General features: G+C 30.7%; 1 protein-coding gene across 34 annotated transcripts in view; it reads left to right on the top strand.

Moving 5' to 3' along the window:
• LOC145297554 (serine/threonine-protein kinase mig-15-like) overlaps positions 1-18,821 on the top strand; it is a 1,203,941-nt gene that overhangs the window by 1,077,726 nt on the left and 107,394 nt on the right. For 18 of the 34 annotated variants that reach the window (XM_080143552.1, XM_080143554.1, XM_080143544.1 and 15 more), the window contains one exon: positions 7,080-7,145. The exons of the other annotated variants lie outside the window; for them this stretch is intronic. In XM_080143552.1, the coding sequence (XP_079999678.1) occupies positions 7,080-7,145 (66 nt within the window). The remainder of the gene's footprint in view (positions 1-7,079; positions 7,146-18,821) is intronic. 34 annotated transcript variants of the gene reach the window in all.

Raw genomic sequence — 18,821 nt, 5'->3', positions numbered from 1 at the left:
TTCCTCTGTCAATTTCTGGTCTACAGACTTGGAACTTGATATATAGGCTATTTGGACCTGTGTAACAAATTCGATTTGTTATTTTGACAGTAAAAATAGCTGCTAAGGTGTCAAAATTGAAAAAAAAATTTAACTTTGCAAGCATAAGTTGACTAAACATTTTATTTCTACACATGTGCGAATAGACATTTGTATCCTTAACATTATTTTTAAAAGTTATTGCATTGCATATGGATTTAGATCAGTTGGTAACAAATAAGTTTAAAGAGCTATGTGTTTTGTTTCGATTCTAACTGATGGCAACTAAGTCATTAAAAAAATTTTTTTTTTTAACTTTTGAAATGCCTACTATGTATTGGGCACAATATAATAATCAACAGAGTATTGGCTGTATAATAATAAACACGAAATCTGCATGAATTGAAATAAATGTAAGCATACTTTATGACCGGGGCACCACTATATAGTGGGTACAATATAATAAATAGAAATTGGCTCTATAATAATAAATACAAAACATAAATGAAAATATCATATTTAAACATTTTACGACCAGGCAATACCGAATTGCTTGCTAGCATTACATATATATATATAATGTTATATTCTCCGTAATATAAGCATTGTTTAAATTTTAAAATAAAATACATATGTGTGTTCATAAGCCAAATTACAATGCAAAGATTTTGTAAAATAAAGTTATATTTTTAAAATCAATATTTCAACGTGATACATGTTCCTCAATATATATATATATATATATATATATAATATAATCTTTTTTTCCTTTCCGTGCCATAATGTTAAAACGAAAAGAATTTAGTAATAAAAATTTGTTTTTCTTCAAAATCTTTGCTTTGTAATTTGGCTTATAAACGTGTAACATTTGGATTTCATTTTAACATTTAAAACAATGCTTATATAACGGAGAACACCTCACTATTTTATACTACATGCGCCAACGTGTTCTTTCGTGAATATTAAAAAATATCACTGTTGAAGAAAAACCCACAGTTTTTTTCTACTAAACTCTGTTCGTTTTAGCATCATGGCATTAAAAAGAAAAAATATAAATATTCTGAGGAAGACATTATGTTGAAATATTGATTTTTTTTTTTTTTTTTTTTTTTTTTAACAAAATTTCTGCATTGCAGTTTTGCTTATAGATGTATAATGTACGTATTTCATTTATAATATATATATATATATATATATATATATATATATATATATATATATATATATAATCCTAGAGTTTTTATTGACACTTGGAGTCAAGCAAGGCCGGTTTAGACGAGTTGCACTGAAACTTAGGCTTTTGTATAAAAAGCAACTTTATACAAAATATCCATCGTTTTGAAGCTAAAGTCCTTTATATATGTTGTGGTGGCACACATTCATTTGCATATGTGGATAGTAATTACACATAAATAGGAAGACTCAGTTAGTCTGAGTGTGTGTTCACCAGAAGCCACCGAAGGCCGCCGAGAGCAGATATGTTTCTCCAGCAAAGACTGTCTTATTTTACACCATTATGTAAATACCCTGTAAATATACCTTTTCCTAATACACTTCTTATTTGATCTACCTTTGTTTGTTGAGTCGTCATTTGTATTGCTTTCTGCGTTACTTGTTTCAACCTGCAAACTTAACAATATATAAATCATATTCTAACACATTTAAGTAGAAAGCAAAAATAATACTTTTATTTCATCAATAAAAAAAAAGCCATAAGAGTACATGAAATACTACTGATTAAAAGAGTAAAGAGTTCATTATCAGTGAGTCTATGTACAGCAAAACATGTCTAAAGGAAGGTTTGTTGCATAAATGTACTTTGATTCATATAAATATTTATATGTGTAAATTGTTTTAAAACAGGCAAACATGATTTTATTGCTTCACCAATTAGATTTTCTGGTGTTTATTTTCATGACGTGTCATCAACTTGATCCATTATGCTAAATTTGGGATTGAACTTTCTTTAACGAAAATCGAAATTACGACTTAAAAATAAGCAACAACATTTTTAATGAAGTAGTTAAAAAAAAACAAACATTTCTATTTTCCTTCATTATTTTCGAGAAACAAACAAACAAAATCAATTATATAAAACGTTTATTTCATGATGGATCGATTTATTGAATTTTCTTTTTTAACTTTTTTGTTCTGTATTCTAATCTATCTTGTTAAAAACATCATTTTACTTTATTAATTTAGTAACAACTGTTAATTTTTTTTCTTTTTTTAAAAATATTTTTGGCTAACATTAGATAAAAAATAAATCACAAACAACTTATTTACTTTGTGACTTTGGTGACCATTTCGGATTTTCTCAGCTGAAAAAATAAAAATTGCAATTTTGTTCATTTTTTTTCCGACAACTATTTGAAATAATGAGATGATATTTTAAAAAGAAAAAAAATTAAATATTTCTGTTTGTTTTTCTTTGTTGTTCATCATTTTCTGACCCAAAATATCACAGTTGATTTGGGTTTTGTCTGCTACTGCTGCAAATATGAAGCTAGCAGCAATCCTACAAAGACTAAATTTGGAATTTCTTGCAAATTTAAGAAGTTTTCTTTTACTTTTTTTCACTGAAGTTCACATTGTTTGCTGAATGTAAAACTTTTGTTTCTCTTTCTGTTTTAATATTGTTGTAGATAACTTTTTTGCAGTAAAAATGGATGGTTCAAAATGCATGCAAAACAGTTAAAAGAAAACAAAATTGCAAAGACAAAAAGTCACATAAACTGTTAGATTGTTGTGCATTTCACAATTATTATTTCCTGCTCAATCTCACTGGACACTGTGAAATATTTTAGATTGAATGTTTGCCATTCCATTCACTGGCACTAACGTGCAATGTTTTGCTCAGATCTTTTATGCAAATAATTTAAATTACATATTGAGAGTCAAAATTGTTACAAATAATAAGCTCAACAAAGATGTATTTCCGCCTTTAGAGCATATATACTGTTAAGTTTTATTCCAGTAATCACAAAAAATCAGTCCATAATTTTGTTTAATGTAGGTAAATCTCTCTCTCTCTCTATCTCTCTCTCTCTCTCTCTCTCTCTCTCTCTCTCTATATATATATATATATATATATATATATATATATATATATATATATACACACTCGAATCACATGACCAACAGGAATTGTCACCTCTACACTGATGATTGCGTAAGCATGAAACACCAGTGTCTGTATGTATAAAGAATAATTATTTAATTGCTGGAATAAAATTTAATAGTATATAATGATCAAAACAAAATTGAAAACCTTAACATCAGAAGAGAACAGAATTAAACAAATAAAGAACTCAATATCCTATTGGATAGAGCTATAACCATAATATATGATATTGAAATATATTTGTCTTTACTGCAGTTGCATAGTATAACCGATCATCAGAAGTCTACTCGACTGGAAACAAAAATTTATGATTGATGCCAACTGGGGACACTTCTGGTGATAGGTAGTACCATCAAACTGCAGTGAAGTGTCAAACTATGCACATATTTTCATTTATTGTATAAAATTCAAAAATTTTTCAAAAAATATTATAAATGTAGAATGTGCGTTTGACAATACCACTGAATAAAGCCTTATAACAAGATCTAACTACTTTAAAGTGAAATGATATGATCAATCAAATAATGGTCTGAGAGCAGATGCCAATGATATTGTGGGGTCTGCATTTATGCCAGTCATACATAAACAGCAAAAAAAAAAAAAAAAATTTTGCTTTATTTTATTTCTAACAAAATCCTAGAACAATATTAAACCACTTTTCAGCTGTAAAATTTTACTAGCAATCCAATGATGGTGATTATTATTTAATTTGAACGCTTTTAGAAAATTAGATTCCAGCGTGTCAAAGAGAAATTAAACCCAATACGATGATGCTTTATTATTATTATGAGGATGAAGTCTACAGCTGTTAAGCCTAAAACATATTAACTTTTGCACTGTTTATTTGCTTAAAATAATATGTTTACATGTTTTGCTTTCATTTTTATAAGGGCTACTTTAATTTTCCAGGAAACAATGGATGCCTTTCCTAGCAAATATGTGAACAATGATTTTATGTAGTTGTTGCTGCATTAATTATGGGTTCAGTGTGTTGGCTCCAGGTTTTGTTGGACCAACTGCACCACTTTCATTAATATCCTTGACAAAGATATGGATCCATATGTTCTTCCTCCAGCTATGGATTAAATAGTAGAGTAGACTACTCTCTCAAGCTTTGCTAGTGCATATAGTCTAGGAGAAAGAAATTCTGAAATAACCTCAATCTTTCCCTGCTTTCATTCTAGTGGATTCGAGCAATGTTTGCCTGGAACATGTGCACAACTCTGGATCACTATAGACTCCTCATGCAGATGGTACCCTCATAGGGAGTGTCCATTGTTTTTTTTTTTAAGCTGAATGTGGTCTAGTCGATAAATAATAGACAACAAACTTTACTTGGCACTTTACTAGATTCATAGGGATACCAAACAGCAAGATTGTATTAGTAAACCTATTTTAATTTGAATATCTATTAGATGTAGTATGTATATTTTTAATTGAACATCTATTTTTTTGACTATCATAAAAATGGGAAAATGTTATGCTTAAAACGATTTCCATTAAGATATCCTTTGAACCAGTTTTTATATTCCTTTAATCTCATTATTCCCAAACGAACACTAATTTCTTTTTTTTTTACAACCATCTTTGGCTTTGATTTGTTTTTTTGCATTCTATTTAAATGCAATACCAGAAAGTTTTATCAGTATTAAAACAAAAATATAAAAAATTCTCCCCCCCCTCCTCCAACTTTCATATATACTAGTAAAGTCATTGAAAGTGGCCCTTATGTTTTTAGAGGACAGAAGCAAAACAATTTTCTTATAATATTCATTTTGGGGATTACCAACATCAAAATTAGTTTGTGTGTTTGGGGGGGTGCAAACTTGAACTAAAATACTTTCTTGGCTTCCAGATTAGAGGGTCCTGGATACGACCTTAAACTATATCCGATGGTTAGGCCCCAGCTTGCGGGCTTTGGGGAGTGTGGAGCCACCCTTTAATTGCCATTTCTCCCAGGTCCACTCTGACCCGAAGTGGTAGTACCTGTTAGGGTCCCAAATATGGGTTTAATAGAAACCAACTTAAAAAAACAAATATACTCGATTAAAAAATTGTTCTTCAAAATCACTGGATTTGGCATTAAATAACCCAAAAGAGTTGATATGCCGTAAAACAAAAACAACCAACCAACCAACCAACCAATCCAGATTAGAGTTAAAGTTCCCCAACACTTTTGAATTGCCTAGTGCCTAATTTAAACTTTTTGAAGCTGCATTCTATCAGCGATGGGGAAATATTTCTTTCTCAAGACAGTTTTTGTCATATTCAGAGTTTCCCTAGATAAAAAAAAATGTGGAGGCCAGTAAATAGGAACCTTTGGTGTAAAATGGTATTTGTGGAAAGGGGAGAGGGGGGGGGAAGTTTCCAAAGAAAGATGATGCTACACGCATTTAACTCTTATTTTGTTGCCCATGCACTGGACAATGTCAGGTAACCATGCTGATAAATAAAATAAAGCTTTGTGATTTGCTGTTTATGATGTGAGTCTTTTCAAAAGCCACTTATTTGTATCTGCTGTACTTCTTTCACCCTCTTACTAATTTAGAACCTAATGACCTCTGATGAACTTGGAGGAATATGTAAATGGTTTTATGAAATTTCTTGAAAAACTTAATCTTCAGTAAATTGAATTTTTCTCACTGTTAACAAATCGATTTCTAAAATGGTCAAACTTTATCGTTTATATAGGTAAAACATAATTTCATAATTTCTCTTTTTGATTTTGTAATAAAACCAATAACCTATTTGAGCAAAACCTTGCATTGGATTAGGCAAGAATTTTTTTTTTTTTTCTTTTTTCATCCATCTAAAAGTAGATAAAACTAACAGATAATGGTGATTAACTGTCTGATTTTATATATATATATATATATATATATATATATATATATATATATATATATAAACAACCTACAAAATAAAATGGTTTGTCTTTGGTTTATACCATATTTTGAATAATATCAAAAGAAAAGTTGTAAAAAAAAAAAAAAATCTTTCAAAATTATTTATGAAGTAATAAATCGGTTATTTGAGGAGAGCCAGTTTTGGTAGCATACATTTTTTTTTTTTTAAATTGTGTTGAGCTTCAGTTTTTTTTTTGTTTTTTTTTTAATATTCCTTTTAGGTTCAGTAACTGGTATTTTCTCAGTTGTTTAAGCATAAAAACTATTGAGAAGTTATTAATGCTGACTAAAACTTTTAAACTATTAATATTGTATAAACCAATTACTGCTCTATAATGGAATACGGCATCGTATTTGCTGACTCTTTATGTGAAACGAGTTTTATTCAATTTATATGACGTTTTAGTAAAATGTATACCGTCTTCAGATATGCCATGACCTAGAAAAAGCTGGTATCAAATTGGAGACATCCTGTCATAATATGAATATGGTGAAAATAAGAGAGTTGAGGGTATAGAAAAATCAACATATATGAAAGGGAGATAATTTCTGCTGAATGAAAGAGAAGAAAGTGGCAATTTAAAGTATTTTTATATTCGATTAGGGGGTGGGGAGAACTTAAGGGTCATATGACCATAAATTGGTATAGTTAGACTGAGCGGAGAGGTTCTCGTTTTCTCTCCTGTTGTTCTTTATTAGATGTCTGAAGAATGTATACAATTTATTGAAAATATCATATGATTAAAATAAAGCTTATTTCAAATAAAAAAAGGTTTTCTTAACATTTTTTTATAACGTACTATTGGAGATATATTCTCACTTTTCTGTGTATGTGTGTGTATATATATATATTAATTTTTGTGTCTGTCATGTGATCCATTTACGCGATTACCAGAGGCCAGTTTAATTAAACCTTACAATTCGTATGCGATTAGTGATCTTTTGTTGCCGCAGCCGCCGCCGCCTTCTACTTGATGTGTTTATTTTCTAACACTAGTTGTGTAATTGTTGTTTCATTTTTCCTCTTCTAGTATCGGGGTACTCATGATAATGTGGCCACTCAACAAAGTGGCAGCATAACATTCTACGTGAATCAGGTAAACATAACACATAGCTGCTCATTTATCCCTGACTTGCAGTACTTAACATTAACTGCTATTCATTAACTTAATAATAGTAGAAACAGTCATAATTGGTAATCATAATAATAATTATTAAAATAGTAGTAGTAGTAATAGCAATAATAATTGAAATAGCAGTAATAACAGTAGTAAATAATCAGTAATATTTTTTTATCTCTTTACTTTTTTAATCAAATATTTCTACTCCCTTTAATTGATTTCATCGTGGGTTACTTCCCTTGTCTCATGTTGTATTTACATTTTTATGCCCCCTTTATTTTCCTTTTTTTTTTTTTCTTATTGATTTTAAGGTGATTTTGTTGTTTTTTGGTTTTGAAAAAAAAAACATTGTTTTTATTCTCAGTAAAACCTTTGGTTTCAATTTTCTTTGTATCAATTTCTTTCTCCTGACCATTATTAGATGTGTCGGCACATCTTTGTAAGAGGCTCTGTACAATCATCCGTCAGTCTGCAATGCTTCAGTTTAAAATGGCATTTTCGTTTGTCTGTCATGCTTGAGTTAGAGATACAATTTTCATTGGTCTGTCATGCTCAAATATAAAACATTTTCATCATTAAATAATTCACAGATTTAATGGAGGCATCTTATTTTAGATGCATCCGCATATATCTCAAAGAGGCCCCCCCCTTCCCAGTTGATACGGACCTGAATGGTGGAAACTATTTCTACTTGCATTGCAAGTCTTATTTCCTGCCTTCAAGAAGAATAAAATAAAATAAAAGGTTGAAATGTAATTCTTGCTCTTTTGTGTAAATTCGATTTTTTTTCTTTCTTTTCTCCTTTATCCTCCATTGCATATCCATACTGCTTTCCCCAAACTGAATCCATTGTTTTTCTTCCATTATTTTTTATGCTTCCATCATCCATTTGGACGGTTTCAAAATTGTCCAACTGAAGAGAGACCATTTTGATCTCTTCGAAGAAGACACTACTGGCAACTTAGTTTAATGCAAATACACACATATAGAGAAATAAGACTAGAGTACAGAATTACATTTGTAATAGCAATATATATATATATATATATATATATATATATATATATATATAAACTGAATCAGCCATTCATACCTTTCACAAAGGCATCAGAAATTTCGCCCAATGAGGTCAAAATCCAATGTGTCTACTGTTCTTTAGTCAATGGATATTTAATTTTTTATACACAGATTATTTTTTACTTCATCTAGTGAAATGTCTCCGTGAAAACGCAAATATTGATGACTGATCAAATTACTTTATACCTTTATACAAAATATTTGTTTGTGTGCGTATATATATATATATATATATATATATATATTGAATGCAATGATTTAACATAATATATAAATATAATTGTTGTTATCTATCATATTTCACCAAACAAAATAGCTTTTCTAAAATAAAGGAAACCTATATTACATGTCCATATATTTCATTATGAATCCAAGAATCATTTTTTCCCAATTGTTTCACTCAAATCTGGAAAGAGAAAAGAGATGGATTTATAACTTTCTAAAGAGTAAAATTGGAAATGACAAAACTTGAATACAGTATTTTGAATCCAGTGTCTGAACGTGTAACCACTTCAATAAGGCATTATTGTCAAATTGATCTGTTGGTATCATCTGATGTAATTAAATACTCATACATTACTTCAATGGGAGTCATTTGCCGTAACTGAAAAGTGTGATAAAAGAAATAAATTGTAGATAACTATCCATATATATATATATATATATATATATATATATATATATATATATATATATAGTAAAATTTTATTAATAGATGTTTAGCCGTCTCTGCATATAGAGTACAACAATGTAATGGAGGTAAACCCCTTATAGCATTTAGATGAATAATAGATAAATGAACCGTGGCTCTATCGTCTAAACAATAACAAAAAAATTAATATGTGTGTGTGTGTGTGTGTGTGTATATATATATATATATATATATATATATATATATATAGTAAGATGATTGATTAAAATTAAAAATCAGTTTCATATGAAACCGATTTTTAATTATAAATTATCAATCATCTTACTAAATATTAAAATAGCTCTAGGATATATATGCCTATTGAGCTTATTATATATCTGCATTACAACGAGCACTGTTTTTCTTGTATTTTAATTATATTAGTGATTTTACTATTACATTAAAATACACTCTGCTCTTTAGACTGCTGTTCTAATCCCCTTTTAATTTATATATATATATATATATATATATATATATATATATAATAGGAATAAAGGTTTTTTTATCACACTTATGCTAATATCAAAATGACTGACAATCTTTTAAAATACGGTATACATAGTGCAGACAAAAGACCCAAAAACAAGTCCTAATTTGCATAACTACTCTTAAAAACTTTACAATAAATTAATGTGTTATTTCATTTGTAATTTTATTTTTCTATTTTCATTCATCCATTGCTTGCAAAGATGACCGTGATCATGCAGTTGTTCTGTGGGTTCGAAAATTAGCTTGTTAGACTGATTTAAGTTCTGAAGTATATTGGACACCGGTGGGATAATTCTGTCTCAGAGATGTTGATTGCTCTGTCTTTTCTGATGTCACGTTTTCTCTTGCGTTCGTATTCAGCAATTGTAGCTCCTTTGTGAGGCACGACATGCCAGGAACATCTGTCTTGGGTTAGTTTTTCCCATGAGTCAGAATACAAACTGAACTGTTTGAGGGAGACTTTCAGATTGTCCTTGAACCGTTTTCGCTGTCCTGCAGGTCTTTTTCTTTTGGACAGTTTACCATAAAGGGGCTGTTTTGGGAGTCTTGGATCAGGCATGAGGCATACATGACTTGCCCAACAAACCTGGCACTGCTATAACATGGTGTGTACTGACTGAAGGTTTGACCAGGTTAGGACCTTAGTGTCTGGTATCTTGTCTTGCCATTTGATTTTTCAAAATCTACAGAGGCAGGTATATGGAAATGGTTCAGTTTCTTGGCATGTCTGGCAGATACAGTCCAAGTTTCACAAGCATACATGAGGATGGTAAGAATCACAGCTCGGTATTAACTTCATCGTCTATGTGTTTTACTTTTGACTGCATACTGCCCAATTAAGTGAACTTGTCCACAGCTTTTAGATTGAGATCTGAGGCTCAACATACCTTTTCTCAGGAGCAGGCTGATACATTACTTTGGTCTTTAGATTAATAGTTAGACTGAAACTGTCACATGTCTTAGAAAAACGATAAACAAAGTATTGCATTTTTGACTCTGTGTTGGCATTAAGGGCACAGTAATTAGTAAACAGAAGGTCTTGTATAATAGGGGTTCTAATCCTGTTGACAGCACTACATCATTTTAAGTTAAACAATTTGTCATCTGTCAGGTACATATATGCAGTCGTTTCGTCAACACTAGCAGCAATTCAAGTGATTTAATACAGAAGATAAATTTCTGATACAATTCTTCAAATGTTAAGTTCATTAGTATTCAAGGGAGGTAATTAAAATGAAAAATATTTTTTAAATTAGAGTAAATTTTTATCAAAGGTATGTCATGTAAAAAGAATATTTGTACTAAATTCAGTAGATGGTGTTACACACATATATATATATATATATATATATATATATATATATATATATACTAGCGAGGGGCACCCGGCGTTGCCCGGGTGTTTGTAGGTGTGTGTGAAAAAACCCCGAAATGTGAAAAAAAAACAGGTACCCGTGAAAAAAAAACGAAGCGTTGACGCGCAGTTAGAAAATAGTAAAGTGTGGAAAAAAAAAACAGGTGTACGTTTTTGATTGACATGACGGCGATAGGTATTCAGCAGTTAGCATTTTGTGGGGGGCAGTTTTTAATGAGGTCAATAAATCGGTTTGTTTGTTTTTAAAAACCCACTCCCTGTTTATTAGGAGGGGGAGCATCTCATCTCGAAATGAAAGCTACTGTCTGATATGACGAAGTCGACATTGACCAAACGTTACTTAGCTCTCTAGAGACCACTGGCTTTCGGCCAGTAATTAGTCGAGTTTCGCTTTTTGTTTATACCGAAAACCCGAATGTAACGCATGCAGATGCGGGGGAAATGTCGAATAATTAACCTTTGAAAGTCAATAAAATTAAATAGACAGGCGAGCTCCGTGGTTAAGTGTGAGATATTACAATTTATAGATGATATAAAAAGTTTTAAGAAGTTGTGAAGCGAGCGAGCGCTTCTCTGAAAGAAGCCTTTTCTGGACAATGAGGAAAAGCATGCATACATACATACATTTTCGCTTTTATATATATAGAAGATATATAAGAAATATAGACAAAATGATGAATCAATAGTTTGTAATCGTTTACATAGGCCAAGCAAAAATTCTCTTCCTTCCCCTTCCTTGCTATGAAGCAACTCCTAGTTATTGAATTGGAGATCTATTTAAGTAAATCAAATTTATTCACATTCACCCCTTGAGATAAATCATATATTAACAATCATAAGCAATATTTAATGAATATGTATCAAAGCTCATTGTGTCCTTTGATTTAAGAAACCACTTTTGGATCACATGGACTGACTTTACAACATTTTAATTTCTTTTTTTTTTTTTTTTTTTACATTTTATATTGAATAATTACGTAAATTCTAGAACAAGTTATTGAGGTTGTATTAAGTTACACATCAACTCTATACTAGCAGGCTACTCAGTATTGCTCGGTCATAAAATATGCTTAAATATTATGTTTTAATTTATGCACATTTTGTATTATTATAGTGCCAATTCTATATTGATTATTATGTTGTACCAAGTATATGGTAATGGCCGCCCAACATGGCCTGTTCATGAACTATGCTTAAATATATTTTAATTCATGCAGATTTCATTTTTATTATTATAGTGCCAATAATCTATTGATTATTATATAAAGTAATGATTTCAAAAGTAAAAAAAAAAAAAATGATTTGGGTCCCATCAGCTAGAATCGAAACTGAAACATGTAGCTCTCCAGCTTTATTTGTTACCTTATGAGCCACTCCTTCACTCCTGGTCTGAAATGGAACACGTATATCAAATCTGTTGCCAAGATCACTGAAAAATGGTTGGATCACTCTACCATTCTAAAGGGTATCTCACTGCTAATTCAATCCTTTCTGTACAAGAGCCAGGTGTGCTCTAAAATAGAGTACTGGCCACATCTGGACAGGAGCTGCTCGGCGTGCTCTTCCCAGCCTTGATAGAGTTGATAGAATCCAGTAGGTGATGCCCTTTTCCTTTCCCTGCAATCTCTTTCCCATAGAAGAGACGTTGCGAGCCTATCTCTGCTTTATCGTTAATTTCATGGCAAGTACTCGACTGAACTCCAATCTATGGATCCCTGCTTGCCAAGCTTTCAGAAAAAATACTCGACTAGCTACAACCAGTATATAATTTCCCTCACTCTCTATCTGTGCCTAAACCTAAATGCAGATTCTATGAACAAAGCTTCTTTCCCAAAACTGCCCCTCTGTGGAACACTGTTCTGCTGGACTGTTTTCCAGTTGAATACAACATAGTAGCCTTCAAATCCAATGTAAGCAAGTTCTTGTTGCGCTGCCCCCATAAATAATCAAATTCTACCCAATCTGCACCATTAATGATTACTAAACTACCACATTACATTCATTAACCTTTATCCTCGAGTGGCCATAAGACTTGATAAATGGTGACCCACAAGTAATATATATATAGATATATATATATATATATATATGATAGTATCACGTTTTTTTGTATACCTTATTATAATAGAGATTATGAGTCTGTGACTGGAATTACATCACTACCTACATTACATAGTCCAAGTGTATGAATATTTATTTCAAACTAGCCTGGGTGCCTGGCATTGCCCGGGTGTTTGGAGGTGTGTGTTGAGCTAAAAAAAAAAAAAAAAAAGTGGTAGTAGGCAGGCAGGCAGGCAGGTTCGAACCTGTACCACGAAAGAGAAAAAGAATGTGAAAAAAAAAATGTGATGTCTTTGCTGTTCCATACATCGCCAAACCAAAAGTGGCGAAGGTTTAAATTAAGGCTAGTCAATCAAAAAGAGGGGATAACTTTTGAAAATATCGGTGAAAAAAGCGACTCCTCCTTGTAGAAAAGCGCCAAGTTGAGGGTGAAGGAATATAATGTTTTTAGCCAATTTTTTATATTTGTCGTCCGAAGGATCATGCTTCAAAACGATACCGATCTTGTGAAAATCCGTGGTCTCTGTCAAGTTTTAGGCAGACATACAAAATACATACATACATTTAAACAGACAGGTGAGATTCATATAATAGATGGCTTTTAATCATCAATCAATAAGATATAATGTTGATCTATCTACTTTATTTGCAGTTCAATTTATATGTGCAACAAAGTTCTCGTTCACAAAATGAATGAAACATCTAATTATTGATTTTTTTTTAATACTAATTATGCGATTGAATCTTAAAGGAAATCAATTAAACAAATCTACAATATGTAATATCTAATTCATTTAGTAAAAAATTAAATCCAATAAATATCTATGAAATAAGCACAAGAATAAAGAAGCAGTGCTTGCATTCTATTATTTATGGTGAATAACCGAATTTGCCAAATATTAATGGAGTCGTTAAAGTAATGCCTTATTCTGTTTAGTAACAAGTATAATTTTATGTTCGATTTGGTACTTTTATAAATAAGCATTACATTTGCTCCATTAAAGTTAATTTTTAATATAATACCTTGTAGATTAATTTTCGGCATTTACATTTTTTTTTTTTTTTTTTTCTTTTTTTTTTTTTTTTTTTTAAATTTCATCTAAAAAAAAAATATGAATAAAAAGATTTCCATTAAATTAGCTCATGCGCAAGGAGGGAAATTTTTTTTTTTAATGTGCCCTACCCTCTCTGTTAAACCATACACCCTTCTACTTAGATTTTTGTTTTTTAGAATACTATCTGTTAAAGCACTGGTAGTGGACTCTCCTTATCTGAAAAAAAAAAAAAGAAAAAAAAAATTTCAGTGAATTTTTATAATTTTCAGATTATTATAAAAAACTTATTTGAAAAATTGATTGTTCAATTTTTAATGAGCATTTGAATTTGCTATGTAATAAGCATCACATTCACTAGAAAATTCATGCAACCAAGAGTTTTCTTTGTATATATATATATATATATATATATATATATATATATATATGCACACACGTAATACTATCTCACATTTGTCATTTATTTATATAATGGTTAGCATCTGGCAGTTCTATTATAAACCATATTTTCAGACACAGTGCATTACTCAATTTGACCTCCAGTTTTTCTATTTGACTAAAATGGAGGTGCCAATCTGAAGAAAGTGTCGGCCAATCAAAATCAAAGCCATTCTTTCTTCATCCTCCTCTTGGTTGTATTCAGCTCCCCTCTGACCTAACACAAGTGCCACTGATGACATTATCATCATCATCTCTGTCATGTTTTACTGTCGTGTTTGTCTTCATGAATTGTTTGCTAACAAAGGTTGTCATGAACGCATGAGTGTTTGCCTGAACTTCTCGTCCTCCTCGCGTTCTGTCGCCTCTGTTATAGAGACTTGCAGACAGATCACCCAGCTGATCACACAATAATCGTAAGAGAGAGGTAGTTCAATCTTTTCACTAACTTGATCCTTTTGTTATCAGTGTTCCATGTTTTTGTTTTTTTTTTTCACTGAAAATAATCTGTAGCATCTTCCCCCTCTGCAAAAAACTTTAACGTTCTTCTTTGGCTGTGTTCAGAAGAGACCTTTGCAAGAGTTACATGTTTGAGAACCATTTTCATGCAGAAAGTGATTAAAAGAAAAAAAATAAATAAAAAATTAAAAGTTCACTGTCGTCAGCATGGACATGTCCACCCCAACATACCTTTCCAAACGTCTGCCCAGAAAGAAATGATAATAACTGTGCAGATGTTTCAACTACAGCTGCAGCAGCCAAACGCATCAATGCATTGAAAAGCGATTTGATGCTTGAAAAACCATTGCTTTTTAATATGCATAGAAAAAAAGGAGAAATAAAGTATTAATATTGGAGTTGCAGGAGCAGCTCACTTGAGAGGGTGGCACTACTTACCTATGTCTATACTAAAATGTCATTGCATCCTTTCATATTATCTTTTCATAACGGTCTTCTTAGAGGAAGTGCAGGATTTTCTGGGAATATAAGCTTGGGGGTTATAAGATAATTTAATTTTTAACGTTTGTAACTTACCCCAAATTAAAATGCAATGCATTTCGTTTTTATTTTATTTTTTTAATAATATTTTAGGTTCGGGTGGGTCTTTTCTTTCTTTTTTTTTTTTTTTTTTTCATTCTGCATAAATTCACTTCACCAAAGTATATCTAGGTTTAAATTCTATCTTAATATTTTAAGGTGATAAACGATGATAATTACAAGAGAACAATTTCTTAAAAGAGCCAGAAGTTCCATTCATGAACAACTGGAAATTTTTAAAGGTTAACATTCATCAAACTTTTATATTGAGCAATGCTGTTAAATTTTCGTATAACATATATGCACAAATATGTATTTCCACATATATATATATATATATATATATATATATATATATATATATATATATAAAAGTGTGCAAATGCAACTGTTTATCTTTTTGGTTGTTGAATACTCTCTAACGGTTTACTATGTATGCCTGCTAATATGGCATTTATAGGCACTTAATTTCCTTTCGGTTTAATTACCGGTGGCCTACAGGTAAGATGCTAATTTCTGATTTGAGTGGCTTTTTGACTTGAGTTCAAATCTCCCGATCAGCAGTAATTATCACTTCCTACACTTATGCTTGCATTAGCATGAAACACTGTCTATAGGCATAATTGTTAATATTTACTTATATATTCATTCTGTTGATAAGGATATATTTTTCACTGTAGAGGTTTAGTAAAGAAACAGAAAAATTTTCAGAGAGGCACGCTTTTCTGGCATTGAAAATATGAAAATGGTTTACTTAAAGCACATGATTTTCATTAAAAGTATTGTTTAAGACTAGAATAATATTAAAAATAATTCATGGAAATTGACATAAAAATATTTTTATGTTATGTGTATATATTAGTGATGGGACGATTCTATTATTTTCCCGATTCCATACTAAATTCCTGATTGCAATACAATTACCGATTCTGATTCTTTATAAATCTCTAAATATTGACTATAAAATGGGTATTTTGTCCAAGTTATTGTAAAAACACATCTTAAATGTGTTTTTATTTTCTCAAATGTAAAAATACTTGTGAGGGGAGAGATCTAAAGATTTTAGTTTTATTAAAAGTTTAAAATCAATAAATTTTTCTTATTGCTATCAGCAATCAAAGGTATTTCTTAAAATAATATCAAATTAAAAAAGATAAAGGAATCGTTTTGGCATCAGAAAATAGGCACAAATTCTTCCGATTCCGATACCCCAGAAAGTTCTGATTTTTTAAATTTCTGATTCTGATTAATCGTCCAAACACATACACACATACACAATGGTTGGATCATTATTCTACTGCACCAGAAAGTCCCTCACTCTTGCAATCCTTTACCTTTATAAGAGTCTGAAAATGGAATACTCTTGCCACATCTTTGGAGGTGGCACTCTGTACTCTTTCATGCCTTGACGGTACAAAATCAATTTTGAAATCTAATGGAAGATGATTGTTTCTCTTTCCTAAAACTCCCTTTATCATAGAAGATATGTAACTAGCCCTTCTCTATTCTATCGTTATTTTCATTGTAGATGCTCAGCTAAGTTCAAATCTTTAGTTTTCTTTCCCCCTTATAAAAAGAATATATATATCTCTATTATTATTATTATTATTATAAGATATCCATGTACGCTTCGTGTATCAACAAAGAAGCGTCGAATTGGCCAATGAGAAAATCCAAAGCACAAAAATAGAGATCTCTATCCGGTCATTGCTTTAACGTCTATAAGCAAGTATAATCATTTTTGGGGAAGTGAATTATTAAAAAACAAATGAAATCAATGCCGATATAAGCTCTTTTCTGATCAGATTTATTTCTTGCTTGTGATCATTTATATCAATAGAAACATATGTGAGTTTCAAACACTTGAAACATTTGTTAGAAACTTGTATATGATTTTCAATCATTTAACGAATTTCAATATATGATTTTTTTTTATTAATAACTGTATTGCAGTTATTTTGAACTATTACGGAATATTTCAAGAGTCATCTATTCTTGTTTGAACTTAGATTTTTTTTTCGGTGCATAATTTCAAATTTAAATTACATTTATTTTAAAGTTTTAATTTAAATTTTACAAAAAAAGCAAAATGTATACTTACATTTTGGTCAGAATTTGATTAAAACTGAAAATGATATTTAGTTTTCATGAGTTAACAATTTAAAAGCTCAACCTAATGGCAACCTGAGTCATACTTAAAAATAGATAGGTGTCATTTTTGTATGCCAAGAATTCATGAATCACCCCTCCCAAATTCTCTGGGGTTGTATTATTATTTTTTTTTTTTTTAAACATTGCTCAGTATGAAATTTAACTTATTTTATTTTTATTGATACTTGAAACTCATAATCCTATTAAAAGAATTCTATTATTCATTTAAGACTTTTTTGAATTAACAAATAGTTCATGAGTTATTTTTGGATCAAGTACAACCAGTGATGCTATTTTATATCAGATACTAATAGAGTGAAAGGAAAACTCATTATCTAAAACTGTGCCTGTCTAATGTGGTCATTCTGTGAATTGTTGAAGGGCATAGATGTTGAGTACTGCACGGGAAGGGCATACAGCGGCATCTAATGGTCTTTGTTTCTGCATGCAGTAGGAACATTATTATTATTATTATTCATTCTCATTATGTTGGTATCAATCTGTGTGGCTTTCTCACTAGTATTTAAAAGTCTTGTACCCCTCTCCACCACCATCTTCCTTTTGTCTTACCTTTTCCTTCCTCTACTTCTTCTCTTGTGCTTATATATTAAAAGAAGCTTCAGTTGAGTAAATTCTCTTTCTTAGAAGATCTTTCAACTAACATTAAACAGTAGCATATAATTCTGCGTTCAATTCCAACGTTACATCTATGACGAGTGTTAGTTGAAGGAAAAATCTCCTGAGGAGAGAATTTATTTGAGTGAACCTGCTGCTTTTATTATTTATTCTAAAATTTTGTATCCATCGACATTTATGACACAACGTGGTTGCAGACTGCTGCTGCTTCCAGCAGCATGACGTTGGTGACCACTGTTATTATTTTCTTTCCCCTGTGTCTTTCTTGGATTCCCCTCTGTCTTTGCAACCCACTTTGTAGGTATTCCTTATCAGAGACCAATACATCCTTTTATATAAATTACTAAATAAAAACAGTAGGTGTTACATCATTCTATAATGACTACCTAATTGCTACCAACCACATTGGCTTGTAAAAACGAACTAAAGAAGTGTTAAATCTGATACTCTGTCATTTAATTGATTTTCTATTTGTAAATTTTTTTGCAAGAATGCAGTGATACATACACAACTGCCTCTATAACTGCTTCCATATTCACAGAGGATCCATACCTGGCACTCAATCCAACAGGATCAGGATTACCTTAACAATACTAGACTCTCTTTTGTCAAAATAAGATATAGTCTAAGAGATGCAT

This window comes from Euprymna scolopes, chromosome 18 (genome assembly GCF_053919585.1).
Source record: "Euprymna scolopes isolate OS-2025 chromosome 18, ASM5391958v1, whole genome shotgun sequence".
In the NCBI taxonomy this organism is placed as follows: Eukaryota; Metazoa; Mollusca; class Cephalopoda; order Sepiida; family Sepiolidae; genus Euprymna; species Euprymna scolopes.
This window is presented reverse-complemented; position numbering and strand designations above follow the sequence as displayed.